Consider the following 16,135-nt stretch of genomic DNA (forward strand, 5'->3'; position numbering starts at 1 on the left):
TGGAACTGTGCAGTGTCAGGCTGTCCCCTGGTTCTACAACGGACTTTGAAACCTACCCCAACAGCTCTCTGGCCCATTCCAAGCATCGGAGCCCGTGATGACTTCCAAACTATCATCTACATGAAGCAAAAAATACTTGAGAGTATTAGAATTCGAGTCTCAGCTTTTGGTGCTGTCACGGGAAGCAGAGAAAGCCACGGTCCTCAGAAGGGCACCTCTCTGACCTCACCCTATCTCTGTGGACCTCCCAGGAAGGCACTGGCAAGCAGAGGGCTCCACACGTAGAAGGTGGCCCTGTCCACCTGGGCGCCGGGGCTCTGCAACACGGTCCAGGCCAGGCAGGGTCAGCCTTCAGACCTGTGGACGAGTCCTCCCTGCTCCTGCTGGGCTCTCCCAGGTGCTCCCCATCACCTCAGTGCCCCCAAGCCCAGGCTCCTTTCTCTCAGGAAGGCACCAGCTTCCTGCGAGAAGGAGCAGGCAGGTCAAACAGTCCCTTGGTCTCTGTAGCACCCAACATGCAGGGACATCCGTTTCTGCCACCAAAGGCCCCAGGTATTGGGCCAGGTTCTTTCCTTCCAGTGGGGAAGGCACCCAGAGAAGGATCACACTGCAAAGAGCAAGAGGTGAGCGAAAGGGGGCAGCTCATAGCAGGGGGACAGGAACGCGGTGGCCGTGACAGACCAGGCGGTAGGCGGGGGAAGGGCCCTCCTCACTGGGTTCTGCTGCCAGGCTGCCTGGCTCCGGCTCCCGGCCCAACCACCACTGGCTGCGAGCTCCCTGGCGAGGCATCTCACTGGTGCCAGCCCTCGGCTGGCCAGCTGAGGGCAGGAACAGACCCCCCCCCCCCCCCCCCCCCCGCCGACAGGCTGTAGTGAAAGCGACATCAAACAGCAACGTGTGCGTGGCGGACGCGTACGGGAGGATAGTTAGCTGCTCTATTGCTCCCGGGCTCTGCCACGAGCCACTGATGCTAACTGCTGGCCCTCGCTTGGTGTCCCCAGCTTCTTCATTCAGACCACCAGACAGTGCCGGGTGGCTGGACGTGGCCTGGAGGCAACACATGGAGGGACCTGGCCACCGTGAGCAGGCACTGAACGGCTAGCATGAGGGTCCTGCTGGAATGGTGCCCATGGGGGCAGGTCGAAGGAGTTAGATCTCAGAGGGGCTCTGACCCAGCGCCCTTTTCCGTGCAGTCTGGAGGGCCTGAAGACGGACTCACAGAGCCAGGAGACCCAGAGGAAGACACTTGCCATGTGGTCGTCGATGCGCCGGAAGTCCAGGTACATGAGGTCAGGAAGGTAGGCACAGATGAACATCTTGTAATCCTCCTCCTCCGCGATGGGGTTTCCAGAGAGGCTGAGCGTCCGCAGGTCCTTGAACCGCCGCAGGTAGATGATCTGGGGGGAAGAGGGGAGAGTAACCCATCTTCCTGGCTGCCGCAGAACAGAAAACACCTCCAGCGGCCTCTCCCCTCGTCGCTCTGCCAGGGTCTGCGGCCTGGCCACGACACCCTCCGCGCTGCCTGGGGCGACAAGAGAGAAGGGGGGCGGAGGGGAGGAGGGTTCCAGGCTGGACGGCTGTCCTGATCAGCAGGCTTGGGTTCAAGGCCCAGCTGTGGGACCTTGGGCAAGTTGCCTAACATCTGTGAGCCTCTGTTCCCTCATCTGTAAGATGGGCATAAGGGTGCTGTGATGTGTGTCACAGGTGTTCCAAGGACCAAAGGAAATGAGCTATGAGAAACATTGAGAAGCATGCCTCCCGCCTACTCCGTAAAGGGTGGTAGTTGTTACTGCTGGTCCCTCAGAACAGGCGCGCTTTTCCACCGTGAACTTTGTGGAAGGGCCAGATCTCTTAAATTAAATGGAACCCAATTTGTAGTTAACCTTGGATTAGCTGGATGACACTGGGACATTCGCTACCTGCCATTTAGTCTTCCTCTACTCCATTTTTAGGAAAGTGGGGGAAAAGTCAACAAGAGAGCTACTGTTTCATTTGAGAGCATTTCCTGCACACCAGACGCTGGACTGTGCAAAAGGTGGCGAAGGAACCAAGCATGTTTTTCCGGAGGGTTCCTCCCAGTCATCTGTTTGTGCAACAGGATTAAGCACCTACCAGGCCTCCGAGGCAGTGCTAGGCCCCGGGGCTGCAGTGGCAACAAAGCTCACGTGGTCCCTACCCTTAGAGCAAGGGCTCACATTCTACTGGCAGGGACCAGGGATGCTTTAAAGAGTAAATAAAATCATTACTGTTGGGGGTAAGTGCTGTAAGAATACAAAGATGGAGGGGCGCCTGGGTGGCTCAGTCGGTTAAGTGTCCAACTTCGACTCACGTCATGATCTCGCGGTTTGTGAGTTCGAGCCCCGTGTCAGAGCCTGGAGCCTGCTTCGGATTCTGTGTCTCCCCCTCTCTCTGCTCCTCCCATGCTCATGCTCTGTCTCCCCGTCTCTCAATAATAAATTAAAAAAAAAAAAAAAAGAATATAAAAATGGGGCATGAGAGAAAATAACAGGGAGCCCTCTTTCAGTCAGGCCAAACGCCTCGCTTCCAGGAGGTCCTCACCTCAGCAAATATTTGCGAAGTGAGCATGGGGCTCAGGGAAAGAGGTGCAGGTACGGACTGGTAGCCACCGATGGGCTCAGCGCGGTGTTTAAACATGATCAGATCTCTGGTAGAATCATCTGGATTTCTGGTTTTTCTAGGAAAAGGGGACGATCTGGAAGGCTAAGGCTGCATTCCCCTCCCCCCCCACCCCAGATGACAGACCCTTCTCCCCCACCCCCAGCTACTGCAATGCCCTCGAGCGCCCAGACCCACAGTCTGCCCTGGGCCAGAGGCCGGTAGGAGCGGCCAGAGCAGCCACTCCAGTCCTGGCGCCCGCCGCCCCTGAGTACTCACGTTCATCATGTGGCTGATCTCGTTGTTGCCCAGCGACAACACCTGTAGCTTGACAAGGGCATCCAGAGAGTCGATCTTGGAGATCCGGTTGTTGAACAAACTCAGGTCCTCCAGGTTCACCAGTGTGTCCAGCCCCTCAATGGCCTCGATGTTGTTGAAGGACAGGTCTGGAAGGAAGAGGGCTGTGAGGGTCCACTGGTTGGGGTTAGGGGTGGGACTGTCTTGGGACAAACCCATCGGGGCTACCTATGCTCTGGGAGCCAGCACCAAGCTGTCAGGCCGGTAACTGACTCACCGACAGTTTATGGTCTTCTAGAAGCCATGCACGGATTCTTTCCTACTGTCTCAAACTTTTACCACCCTCTCCAATTCTGCCACTTGTCTTCCTGGCTGGGCGCATGTGCCCAAATACTCAAGTCTGTGCTCTGTAGTTCTGGGATGGAAATGATGAATGGGAGGTCCATAATGGTGCATCCTGGAGCAGGAGGAGACAGTCTGGAGGGCCTCCTTCCCTCACATCTACGGGCATTTTCATAATAATACCACCTGTCTGCTTAGCGCTTCCCAGTTTATCAAGTGCTTATGAGTAAGTCTTCTGACAACAGCGCTGAGTGGCAGCTTGGAATTTCTCTCCCCGTTTGAGCATTGGGAAGCTGAAGCTCAGAAAGGCTCAGTGATCTGCCCAAAGCCACACAGCTAGCCATGGTGGTGCCAGAGTCCATCCAGGGCTCCTCCCAGGACATGCGGCAGGCCAGGACCCTCCAGCTACATCCCAGCTGACTCAGATCCTCCAAAACCCCAACCCCGACCTGCAGCTGAGGTGCCAGGCCCTCCGTGGCCCAAGTTTCACATCCCGGGGAATAAAACTGCTCTTTTCCCACCGTGCTTTTCTGGGATCGGTTGGGGCTGGAGTTGCAACTCTGTCCTGGAACACCAAGGGCCCAGAGGCCTAAACTAGGAATTTTTCATGAGCTTGGAAATATGCTCATGATAGCTGCAGGCCATCACGTTTTAACGGTGATTTGGGAAGTCGGTTTGTCCACACCTGAATTTAGCCTCCTTGGCGTATCAGGAGACGCTCACTGGCTGACAGTTGAGACTAATGGTAACTTATCGTCCCTTTCTTTTTTTTCTTTTTTTCTTTTTAATGTTTATTTATTTTTGAGAGAGAGAGAGCGGGAGCTGGGGAGGGGCAGAAAGGGAGGGAGACACAGTTCGAAGTAGGCTCCAAGCTGTCAGCACAGAGCCTGATGTGGGGCTCGAACTCACAAACTGGGAGATCGTGACCTGAACCAAAGTTGGAAGCTTAACCGACTGAGCCACCCAAGCGCCCCCTTATCGTCCCTTTCTAAGTGTGTCATCTTATCTGATGCTCACAACATAGGCCTCATCTTCTGTGTTTGGTGGAGGAAAACCAAGATTCAAGGGGCCTGGGGGTATATGCCCAACATCACCCAGCACATAGAGAAGCTGAGGTTCAGAAGGCTCCCGGAACTGGTGTAGAGTCAGTACGTGAGCAGAGCTGAGGCTCGAACTGCAGTCTGCGAGATGCCAAGAACACAGTTCAGTTCTTCAGAGGCCGGGCCTGGCCCACTAGAACTGGCTGCGTGCTGGTAAATGTTTAACCAGGGGGTTGGGGTGGGGGGCGGGGGCCAGGGTTTGGCAGAGGCGGGGAGGCCCTGAATTGCAGCGCTTGCCCATTTCTGTGGTGTAAATCCTCCCATCGTGGCCAATTTCAAGCTACCGGCCTGACATCCCTGAAGGCGCAGTTGGGACTAGTCGTGCGTAATCAGCTTTGGAGAGCCAGCCCTGGCTGGCTCTAGTACAGCCTCAGCCCTGGGACAGCTGATGCGGCAGGCCACCAGCAGGGCCTCGCATGAGGCGGGGGCTTGCTGAACAGTGGGAGACACCGTTTGCCCCACCCCCTGCACCCCGGGGACCCAGATCTTCCTGGCTGTGGTTGGGTCCCTGGGTGACTAACGCTGTGACTGACAAAGGCCAGCTTCTCTCAGGAGGATGACCTGACCTCTTACCAGAAATGTCCCCCCTGTTCTCTCACCCCCATAGTATCACAGGAGTACTGCACGGGGGCCCGTGACACTTGTTTTAGGTCTGAGAGATAGCTGGGCCTGGTGGCTCTCTCCTGAAAGCATGGCACTCAGACAGCTGGCACCTGGCAGGTGTTCCAGAGGGGGCGTGGCTCAGGGTCTGGGCTGGCCCGGAGCCCTCTTATCCCTCTCATCTCCTATAGAGAAGATGCCTCCTGGCAATGCCAAGGAGGCGGGCTGCCAAGACCAGACTCGGCATTAATGGGTGCTGGGGTGCCAGGAGGAGTTGCCTGGGGCAAAAGACCCGGGCCCAGCTGTCAGGAGACCTGGCTGTGGTTCGCCTCCGCTGCCTGTAACGTGTGACCCCATCGGGTCCGTCAGCCGCCCAGCGTCAGCTGCTGCGTCTGTATCTGCAAAACGGCAACGTAATCCTGTCTGTGGGGCTGCTGTGGGCTGGTGACTGTCGGGGCCACTGTAGCTGAGAGTGTTTTGTAAATTCGGATGGGTGCCGATGCCCCAGGTTGCCTGTTGTCGGGAGCGGCCTGACCGGACGGAGGGAGCATGGGCTTCGGGGTCACACAGATACGGGCTTGTGTGGCAGCTCCGCTGGAGCTTTGGGCAAGTGCCTTGGCCTCGCAAAATCTCAGTTCCTCTTCTCCACACTGGGATTGTAACACTCACTGTTTAGGATTGCCGTGGGGGCTAAATAAGACAGCGATACAAAGAGCTCTCCGGCCAGCCCCCTCTCCTCGTTCACCAAAACCCCCTGAGGCCTTTGCAATGAGGGCCAGAGCTCTACACTTGGACAGAGCTCAGCTGGGAGCCTGATGCCCTCACTACTCACTGAGACCTCAGTTTGCTCATCTCTACGATGGGGATGCAAACGGATGGATTAAAAGGCCTCACAAGGAAAGCAGACAGGCCCGTGCTTAGCAGGTAGTCGTGCTCAAGGGACACTAGCAGCTGTGATAATTGTTTCTGGCTTGATCTGGGCCCCCCTGACTGGCAGGGCCCACAGTTGTCTGTCACCCTGGGTCTAGAGTAACTAGACTGCTCCCTTGACTCTCTCCCAGATGGGGAGGTTTGGCAGGTGGGTCAGAATATTCTGGCCTGGTGTGTCCAAGCATATCTTTGCTGGCTCTGCACAGCAAAGGCCCCAGGCTTTTAAAAAGAGCAGCTTTCTTGTTCCCAGTAGACGGACCTTCAGCTGCACACCGGCTAATTCCGGGCGGGCAGCGGAAAATTGCCTGCGAGGCAATGACCCTGGCAGTGCGTCACCTTTGATTAGGGCAGACACACATGCAGGAGGGGCCCTTACCCAGCCAGACCAGGTGTACCAGACGCTCCAGGCCCTCGATCTTCTCAATGATGTTGTTGTCCAGCTGTAGCTTCCTCAAGTTCTCAAACTGCCAGAGGTTGTCTATGCGGAGGATGTCTGAAACGATTGGAGGAGGCGCGTTGGCTGCTTCCAGCCTGGGGTTAGGGTTAAGAGTTCAGTGCAGGTGCACTAAAAAATTGCAACAGCCAATACTAACCGTTCACAAGGCCCATAACTCCACCGCCCTGACCTGGAGCATGCGACCTGGGGATGTGGGCTAAGCACCCAAGAGTCTCTATTAGTGCAGAGCGGGCGGGCAGTGATCAGTGCTTCTACCCAGGAACGCAGTAGAACTCAAAGGCCTACGGAGGGTCGTCGTGAGTGTGGGCTGAACCTGCCCAGGGCATGGGACTCAGACGTGCCACCTCTAATGTCCAGCTAGGAGGCTTCTCAGGAGCCTGTAACACCTCGGGACACGGGACACCAACAGCGTCCTTCCTGCCACAGCGTGACAAATAGAACGAGGCTGCAGGGTGAATGCCTGCGCCACCCACCCCTCGTGCACGTTGGTGAGCGTGTCAACTAGTTCAGCCGTTTTGGAGGGCAATTTGGCCGCGTTAACTGAAATACTTAATGCCTGTCGCCTTTGACCCTGCAATTCCTCTATTTGGAATCTGTCTGCAAAGGCACACTTGTGTGTGTGCCCAAAGAAATACCTATAGGCACATGAGAGGCAAAAAGATCGGGGGACCCACAAATGTCCCTATATGGGGAGCGGGATAAATCACCCATACGACAGAGAGGCGGGTTCCTGATGTCACGGAAGCTCCTGACCTGTTGTCCCTAAAGACCACCTTCACAGACACGCAGCCAACTCATTCTTTTTGCTCCTGATGCTAGGCAGAGGTCGGTCTCTGTTGCTGACAGCCAGAAGAGTTCTGAACTACGCTGACGTATAAATAAGGAGATGCTACGTACGTAAAATTCTGGAGGCCTACACCTGCCTCCAGTTTCCTCTAGCAGCCATAATAGCTTTGTCGTTTACATGCCCCTTTTTTTTCCGTATTTGCTTTTGCAAGGATTTCTAAAACTTATAAAATTAGAATACGCTCATTAAAATAACTGAAATAATATAGAAGTAAAAGGGGTTAAAAAAAAAAGCACACTTAATAACCACACATTCGGGGGCAGTGGTTTCGACATTCATTCAGAGGTTGTGAGGTCCTGGGGGAGGCCGGGTGCCCCCTCTTGGCTGCCCTCCCCAAGCCAGGTGGGGGTGGGGATGGGTGGACCGCATTTCTCTCCCCCAGGGCCCTGCCTCTGCCATTCCCAGGGGCAAGTGGGACTGGTGTCTGTTCCCCAGCTCGCTGTGGCCAGATTTCCCAGAATGATACCAGCCACCAGCTCCACCTACACTTCTGGAGCAGAGCTGGGCTCAGGACCTCAGATACCGCCCATCCTGGTTTGGATTTTCCAGGAGCCTTTTCTGGCCCTGGTCTTAGACTGACAGCTCTTGGCTATGACTGACTTTCCGGAGATGCTGCTCCCCTGGGTGGCTCCCACATTCCAGGTGCTCTGCCTTGCACACCTATGTGCTGCCTTTTCCTTAGGCATCAGCAGTTCATGTGGAAAAGCCAAAACAACACAACAAAAAACCAGGATGTATTCACCAGTTCTAAATGAGTTACTAGCAATGACAGGACTGCTCAAAAAGTCCAATTTTGATCTTCAACATAGACATGGGGTCTGCCTCTACTACCCCCGGTTTGGTCTCAGCTCATTGCCATTGTTTCCTGGACCGCAGTGGCAACTGTCTCACTCACTAGTCTCTCTGCTCTGGCCCTGGGGTGCCACACTCTTATCCTCCCGCAGCCAGTGGGATCTTGTGAAAAGCTAAGTCCCATCCTGTCCTTCTTCTGCTCAGGACCCTCCCGGGGTTCTCATCTCACTCACTATAAAAGCCAAACACTGTCTGTTGGCCCCCAAGACTGATGCTAGCTGACCTCCTCACCTCTCTGATCTGTCTCCATACAGGGGTGCCTGTCTCAGGGCCTTTGCCCTGGCTGTTCCCTCTGCCTGGAATGCTATCCCTGGATCTCTGCATGCTTCCTTCCCTCACTTCCTTCTAGTCTTTGCTCAACTGTCACCTTCATGATGAGGCCTCTGACCACCCAATAAAACACCGTGCTCCACCCCCAACTCCTCTTTTTCCCTCCTCTTGATTTTCCTCCATAGCACATATTACCCTTAACATACACTGTTTTTGTTTTAATTTTCCCATCACCTGAACATCAGTTCCATGAGGACAGGGGTTTTTGTTTTTTTTTGTTCACAGTTGAATCCCTAGTGCCTAGAAAAGCACCTAGCATATAAGAGGCATTTTATAAATACCAGCAAAATGAACCTTAGGAAGGGGAGGAGGTGAGCTAAAGGAGGCTAAAGCCCCCTCTGGTGATGGCCATTCTGCAGTCCCCTCACCCCTCCCACCGCTGAGGTGGCTGGGCCCAGGGTCCCTTCTTGCTCTGGGTGGTCAGCCATGGAGGCCATGCTCTGGGGAGGCCCGGGGGTTCATGAGGCTTGGGCCAGGGCTGTGCCTGCCTTGCCCACTGCTGTGTCCCCGTGGTCCGCCCCAGACTGGCTGAGGCAGGGCCTCAGTCATTCCCCTGTTGTCTCCTGGGTGTCCCGGCAGGCCAGCACAGAACCCCAGGACAGAGCAGGAATGTGAAGCAGCCCGGGTCACTGCTGTGGAGCCACCCGCACAGTACACGCAGCACCCTGCCCGCCTCTCTCGCTTCCTCTCGCACCCCCTCTGTCCTGAGCCACTGGCCTTCTCGAGCGAACACACTGTGGGTGTGTTACCTCACTTTCTCCTCCTAACCAGAGCTTGAGACACGGACTATCATCTTCCCATTTTACAGAAGGGGACACGGAGGCACTAAGGATCTGTCTTCCCACGAGGCTGTCCTCCTGCTCCTGAGGCGCCTCTCCTGCTTCCTGCCCCCAGCGCACATCCTCCTCCGCCCCATGGCTTCTTCCTGGCTGCGTGGGACCACCCTTCTGGGTTCCACCTGCCAGGGACCCCGCTCCAAGAATTCCATGTGGGATCTGTGACGGAAGCAGCGGGGCCTTTGGGTTCATTTAGAGTTGGAGTGGGAGAATTTTATCTTTTTCCCTATTATTCAGAATCAGCAGTGCCGTGGATATTCAAATGCTAATGATACTCGGTATTAACTTTTCAAACACTCTCTGCCATTCCTATGCCTTCTAACCCACGCGGGCCCGCCCGCTGACGTGGGTCCCGTGATCCTGGACTCTGCGTGGAGTTCTGGGGCAGAGAAGCCAGGGGCGGGGCGCTGGGCCGCCTGGTGGCCCCAGCCCAGCCCAGGATACGCACTTTGGAAGTCCAGCCGCAGTGAAAGCACATCCTTGAAGAGGATGCCCTCCTGCCTGGCCAGCTGCCCAGCCTCGTCCCGTGGGCCCTGTTCTCCCACAGCCAGCTTGAGCATGTCCTCGTCCATCACTCTTGGCTCCACTGAGTCGTACAGCCAGTTCATTTTCCCTAAAAAACACCACGTTCGTCCTCCACAATCTGCTCCTTCCTTTGTTTGAAGACAGGGTTTGGCTGGGGTCTTTTTAAGGAGCACGGTGACAGTCACGGATGCTCTGACGCTGCCCCCATCCCGGTCCGTGGCCCACCGCACTGAGAGGCTAGTACGTTTGCACTAAGGCTTCTCCAGGCCTTTTCCAGCAACCGTCTGTACCCGTCCTGCCTGGCACCCATCTGCAGGGGTGCACCCCTTGGTCCCACAACCATGGCTGTGACCCTACCCCCACCCCGGGGACTGGTGGTCCACACCGGTCTCTTCAGCCTTGGGAGCTCAGCTGCCCTTATGGCCATGGCCGTCAAAGCCTCTGGCTTTCCTCACCCACTGTTATTCAGTGTCTTGCCACCAACTGCTGACCATGATCCTTGGCAGCTCAGGCCAGGCATAGCAGCCGGTGGCTCCCCTTCTGAGAGACTCGTCCCCATCAGACAGTGGTATCCGTACTCCCCCCATCTCACCACAAGCCGCCCAGTGCATGGATATTGGCAGACACTGACCTACGCTGGCCATTCGTATTCTCCCGCTGAGGAATGTGGACTTGGGGCAGTGGGATGAAAGTCTCATCAGAGCTGCCTGTGTGAGCTGGGGAGGAACTGGGGGGGCCATGGGCCGGCCAGACGTGTGGTTAAGCGGAGATAACAAGAGGGGGGTGAGGCAGATGGACAGAGAGAAACAGAGACGGGAACCTGGGTGATCCAGAAAGTAAGACAGAAGGGCGGACAGACTGACACAGTCTTTGCTGGCTGTCCCACCCCTAGTGTCCCTAATTCCAGGCCCTGTGAGAGTTTTCTGACTCCTCACATTAAATCCTCTTTTAGTTAAATTGACACCAGTAGGTTCCTTTTTTTTCTTTTTTTTTCAATTTATTTTTGAGAGAGATAAAGTGGGAAAGGGGCCAGATGAGGGGCTTGAACTCATGAGCCATGAGATCATGACCTGAGTCCAAGTCGACACGTAAACAACTGAGCCACCCAGGCGCCCCTAGGTTTCTACTGCTAATGGGCCAAAGGGATCTGGCTGAGACTCTGCAGGCAAACGGGGGATCTGTGGAGTTGCTCAGTCGTAGGCTGACCCTGGGCTGCTGTTCCTGGCTGGACGGAGCCATGGCCCTGGGAAGCCTGGGCACCCCAACCTCATTCTCATCATTATCAACATCCAGAAGGGTTGGACCCTGCAGGAAGGCACCCCCTATTGGAAGCTCCCAGATTCTGCCTCCTGAACCCTCTGGAAACTCAGTCCTCCCTTCTTCTTTCCACTCCTGTGTCTCTCCTCCCTGCTGGCTTCACCATCTACCTTCACCCTCTTGTGTCCCCAGCACCCAGGCCTCCTCCCTGATGCTGGGCAGTCCCTGTATTATTCCACTGAGTGCTGCTGGAGAGACTCCCAGTGTTGGGCTGATGGTGTTCACTGCAAACTGGGGTGGGCCGGGCAATCCTGCCACCTGGTCTTAGAGACTGCCACTGCCCGCTGCCCTCATCGGTCCTCCCCCACCATCCACTTGGATGCAGCTTATGTAAATATGCATCTTCCATTTCTGGGCTGTCTGTGATCAAATGTCCCTGTGCCTTTAACTCTCGTGCATCCTTTCCTTCTGCTCCTTAGGAGCCACAGCCTCCCCTCCACCCCCTTCCCCACCCCCTGCACTAGCCCCCACCCCCCACACCCCTTCTCCACCTGCGCCTTCCATCTCCCCCTCTCCAGGCTCTCAACGCTGGCTCCAACTCCTTAGGGTGAATGAATCAACTCCCAAAGACGTTTCTAGTCCTCCCCCTCTTTCCATCTCCCCAGTCTTTTGAAACAATTTTTTCTAAGACTTCCTATAACCTGACACCAGCTTGCCTTTGGGGAAATTTTAATGTGCTGGATTTGGCAGATGTTACCTGCAAAGTGTTTGTGCGTTTTCAAAGAAAAATGCCGTACTCTGGGAAATGCTTCTTAATTCCGATTTCAAAACTCTGACTGAATTCTCATCCCTCCCACCTCATCTAGGCCTGGCACCTGGGAAGGATCAGGCTTGCTTTCAGTCAAGCCCACAGTCACTCCGCAACGTGGAACGGTTATGAGGCACAATCTTTGTTAAGCACGCGAGGGCAGGATTTGGAACTTGAGCGTGCATCCTGCGGCAACTAACCTCACCTGTCAAGCCCTTGATTTCCCATCTGTAAAAATGGATAATTCCTCCCTCCTACATTTGTTTAAGAGCGTGTGTGTAGCCCACACATGTGTAATGAATTCACATTTTTATTCACAGCTACTACAAGCTGTGAATAAAACAGATCTCCTTCCCTCTGTTTCAGATGTGAATCAGATAATCATACATTTAATTACAAACCATGACAAGTGTGTAGATGGAGGGAACTAGGACAGACGGCATACACCAGGGGCACCTGACCTGGCCAGGGGAGACAGGGCCGAGATCTGAAGGATGGGTAGGAAAGAAGGAATAGGGAACTGCACAGTGAGGGCCCTGAGGTGGGAGAGAATGAGACATGTTAATTTTGGGCTGAAGGGATGCAAGGTCGGAGAGGCCTACAGGAGTTTATTATCCTAGGATCCCTGGGAAGCTCCTGGGGCTTAATAAGGGCAGTGATGTGAACAGCTTTCAATTTTAAGAAGCTCACTCTGGCTACAGTACAGAGAACCCAGGGCACTGTGGATTTTCATTGTCACAGGGCACAGAGTTTCTCACAGCTGTTCTGGCTCGGGGTGGAGGCCCGACTGCTCCTCCCCCAAGGGGATTTTAGCAATAATTTACCACGCAACCTGGGTTCCTGTTGACTTGCCTGACAATGGTGTTGTTGGTGAAGACCAGAGGTAGGAGATGGGAAAAGCAGCAGCGAGTTTTACACCACTGTCAATGGAGCAGCCTCCTCACGGAGAAACAAAACCAGAGTTGTCCAGTGGAACAAGAACTTGGGATCATTTGAATCTGAAAAACAAAGCCCCTATCGGCCATGGATTAATAAGAAAAATCAACTATTTACCGAGTGCTTACTGGGTACTAAGTGCACATTCATTATTTGATTACATGTCGGCTCTGGAAGCCATCGGAGAAAGGAGTCCTAATTCTCTAACTTCCCAGGTAGGGAAACTGAAGCCTGGGAGGGGAAGGAAATTGTCCAAAGTCATACAATGAACTACTGACAAGAGGCAGACAAGGAACTCGGGTAACTGTATCCCAAGCCAAAATACTTCATACAGCACCAAGGTAAAGAATAAAAATAAAGAAGAGACACAATTTTATGACAGTGAGGAGGTCGGATATGAGGGTTAAACACCTGAAGAAGTTATCAATGGACCGGGTAACTTTCGATAAAAGAGATCAGGCCAGGAGGCGCGGGGTGGAACCCCTAAAAATCTCTTTGGGCCCTGCTCCCCCAGGGAAATGCTTCCTTAGCGTTTTTCTCTCATCCAAAGGCTGGAAGCCCAGGGTCTCAGCGCGGCCGTAAGTGGCTGACAGAGAACCTGTGTGCTTATTTTATAGGTGAGGAGCGCCGGGCCGACTCCCAGAGAAAAAAGGTCAGAGGAAAGCTTTAAGTCGGGGTTCTATCTGCCCACGCGAGACCACCCGCACTCTCAGGTCCAGGGTCTCACCGTCTGAAGCGCCGGCTACCGGACTGTTTCCATGCAGCAGATGCTTCGCTCGGTTGCTAAGGGAACCAAGCGCGGCCAACCGGTTGCTAAGGGGAAGTCTAGAGGTAGACATCCTGGGTGAAAGTTGACGGTCACGTGACAGCATTTCTTGGGTGGGGAAATACTCCTACCACCAACCAGCAGTAGAAAAAACAAACGTTTCTCCAATCAGCGCCTTCTACGGGCAGGGATATTAGTAGCCCCGCCTCTCCCCCGGCCCCTATTGGAGTGATTGACTCTCCTCTTGACCAATAATGGTAAGGATTCACTAGATTGACCAACATATAGATGAATCAAAATACACAGACTCCCGTTCGGGGGCGGGCCAGGGGAGGTGCCGCTACGCCTGACGGAGATTCCTGTGACCTAGCTCGCCGCTCCGCCCAATCGGACGCCGCGGGGTAGGTGGGGCTTCGCGAGGGAGGTGTGGGGGCCAATCGGAGAAGGGCTTGGCAGGCGTTGCCCAATAGGGACGCGACAAGGGGTGGGGTCAGGGGCCGGGCGTTTGGCGTTCGAGAGGGTGGGGCGGGGGCAAGTGTCAGTCAGGTCGGGAGCGCGGCGGGGGACAGCGGATACCCGGGCGGCTGACAGGGGGCCCGGGCCGCTGCCGTGTTGTCCGCTCAAGATGGAGTTCCTCCTGGGGAACCCGTTCAGCACCCCGGTGGGGCAGTGCCTCGGTAAGGCCGCGCGAAGGGTGGGCAATCTGGGTGGGCGGCGGCGGTGGACGGGGCTGGTGAGGACCGCGGGCCTCTGCCGGGCACCGGTGCCACCTCACCGGCGTGCCGGGCATCCTTGCCGTCGGGCCTCTGCCCACGGGTTGTCTGCGCCTGCTCACGGCGCCGGTGCCACCCTGCCAGGCGGCTCCCCGAGGCCCAACTGGGACTCGGAGATGCTCCGCGCGTCCCTCCGGATCAGGGCCCAGCCCTTCCTGGCTGATAGAGATGGTGCTGGCTGCTGGTCGGCTTACCTCCTCGCCTACTGGGAGATGCCAGTGAGTGCGTCCTCATCCAGGCCGACAGTGTCGCTGCCACTGCCGGCAGAACCTAGTTCTCCCACACCCTTCTTCCTCCATCCTTGTGCCTCTTTTCAGTACCAGCAGCCCTCACACCGGGCACCCTCCCAGAGAATACTGCCTGCTCTGAGACTTGCTAATTAGAATTGCAACTCAGCTAGGCTGTAGGAGGGACTGGGATTGTGGGGAAGTGTTCCTAGAGGGTGATCATCTTGGCGTGGGGATGGCATGCCTGACTGCCTCTGGGAAAGAAGGGAGCCTGCGTTACTTAATGATGAGAGCCCTGGACTGGGAATCATGAAACCTGGGCTTCGGTGGGGTCTTTGCCAATGACTTTCCCTGTATGACCTTGTGCGAGTCACTGCTCTTTCTGGTTTGACATTTTCCGTGTCACTGCTCTTTGTGGTTTGAGGGTTTTGGAGGTGAGATATGGTAGGTGCCTTCAAGTTCTCAAGTTTTAATATTCTTTATAGTAGTCTCTGCGCATTGACTATTGCTTTCCTGCTCTGTTAAGTTTGCCCAAAGCTGAAGTCTATTGGTGACAATGCAGAGAGAGGGGTACTGTGCAGCACCTGTTAATCCTATATGGGGGGGTCTGGACACCTGGAAAAGGGCACCAGAGGTGACCAGTATCCTGGGTAAGGAAAGCCCAAGGCTAGGTAAAAGAACATCAGAATGGCCCCCCTGTATGGGATTTCTTTACTTAAAAGGCAACTTGCCTTTTCACCCAAGGCAGGAACTTAAGCCAAGTGATTAGTTGAGAATGTTGATTGGTTTCTTTTAAAGCCGGGTTCCTCCTAGTTGGTGGAAGGACTGGTAAAACGTCTTTTATGAGCCGGACCTTTCCTGTCCTTATGGGCCTGGCTGGTTTCGTCAGTAGTGATTTGATTATTTCCTGCTTCACTTACGATTTTCCAGTTTACTTATCAGCCTTTAGCGGGGTATGTGAAGTTATTGAGGCCTCTCTTGGCGGCTAACTGGCATTTTGGAGCCTTTCTTTTCTTTGTAGTACAAGGTCTTTGGTGAGGGATGATGGACACTGGGCCCTGGAAGAGTCTCTTCCCACCTTTATGGACTACGATGTCTATCTAGATTTTCTTCATTTCCTTTCCTCAGGGGCTCTTTCACTTGTAGCCATATTCCAAAACCTCATTTCTCACTTGGGTATTGAATTACAGCCAGTTACTGGAGGGAGCTGGCGAACTTGGAAGGATTTTTTTTTTCCTCCTTCCTTTACAATAGGAAGTTCTACACCTTCAAAGTGCCAAGGTAATTGATAAGGGGTAGAAGTTAAAGGACATTTAAAAATCTACAAATATTAGGGCTATAGGGGTACATAGGGAGTGGAAAGAGCATGATCCTTCTGTCAGGAAGGCCTAAGTTGAATTTTACCTTACCTATTTGTTGGCTGTGTGACCCTTCTGAACCTTAGTTTGCTGATAGAGAAAGAGAGAGAGAGAGAGAGAGAGAGAGAGTGTCATACAGAGTAGTACAGTTTAAGTGAGATAATGGATATAAAACACTTAGCGTGGTATCTGGGACATAGTAGAGGCTCAATAAATCATAGCTGTCACTGTTAATAACAATAGTTAAGTTCAGGTTGAATTTGCTATCTGGAAAGGAT

General features: G+C 54.4%; 2 protein-coding genes across 11 annotated transcripts in view; one reads left to right on the forward strand and one right to left on the reverse strand.

Annotated features, from left to right (window-relative positions):
• DRC3 (dynein regulatory complex subunit 3) overlaps positions 1-13,656 on the reverse strand; it is a 33,887-nt gene extending 20,231 nt beyond the window's left edge. The window contains exons 1-6 of one of the 7 annotated variants that reach the window (XM_007080772.3): positions 13,461-13,639; positions 12,650-12,795; positions 9,656-9,820; positions 6,262-6,378; positions 2,896-3,062; positions 1,251-1,397 (exon numbers count right to left, since the gene is read on the reverse strand). In XM_007080772.3, the coding sequence (XP_007080834.2) occupies positions 1,251-1,397; positions 2,896-3,062; positions 6,262-6,378; positions 9,656-9,815 (591 nt within the window). In that variant the 5' untranslated portion in view covers positions 9,816-9,820; positions 12,650-12,795; positions 13,461-13,639. Of the gene's footprint in view, positions 1-1,250; positions 1,398-2,895; positions 3,063-6,261; positions 6,379-9,655; positions 9,821-12,649; positions 12,812-13,144; positions 13,164-13,460 lie in introns of those variants that run through there. The other 6 variants (XM_007080771.3, XM_042966537.1, XM_042966541.1 and 3 more) reach the window with 6 other exon arrangements.
• Positions 13,657-14,034: 378 nt separating this feature from the next.
• TOM1L2 (target of myb1 like 2 membrane trafficking protein) overlaps positions 14,035-16,135 on the forward strand; it is a 121,171-nt gene continuing 119,070 nt past the window's right edge. For all 4 annotated transcript variants that reach the window (XM_042967355.1, XM_042967356.1, XM_042967358.1 and 1 more), the window contains exon 1: positions 14,035-14,176. In XM_042967355.1, coding sequence (XP_042823289.1) covers positions 14,125-14,176 — 52 coding nt within the window. In that variant the 5' untranslated portion in view covers positions 14,035-14,124. The remainder of the gene's footprint in view (positions 14,177-16,135) is intronic.

Source organism: Panthera tigris, chromosome E1 (genome assembly GCF_018350195.1).
Source record: "Panthera tigris isolate Pti1 chromosome E1, P.tigris_Pti1_mat1.1, whole genome shotgun sequence".
Taxonomy (NCBI): Eukaryota; Metazoa; Chordata; class Mammalia; order Carnivora; family Felidae; genus Panthera; species Panthera tigris.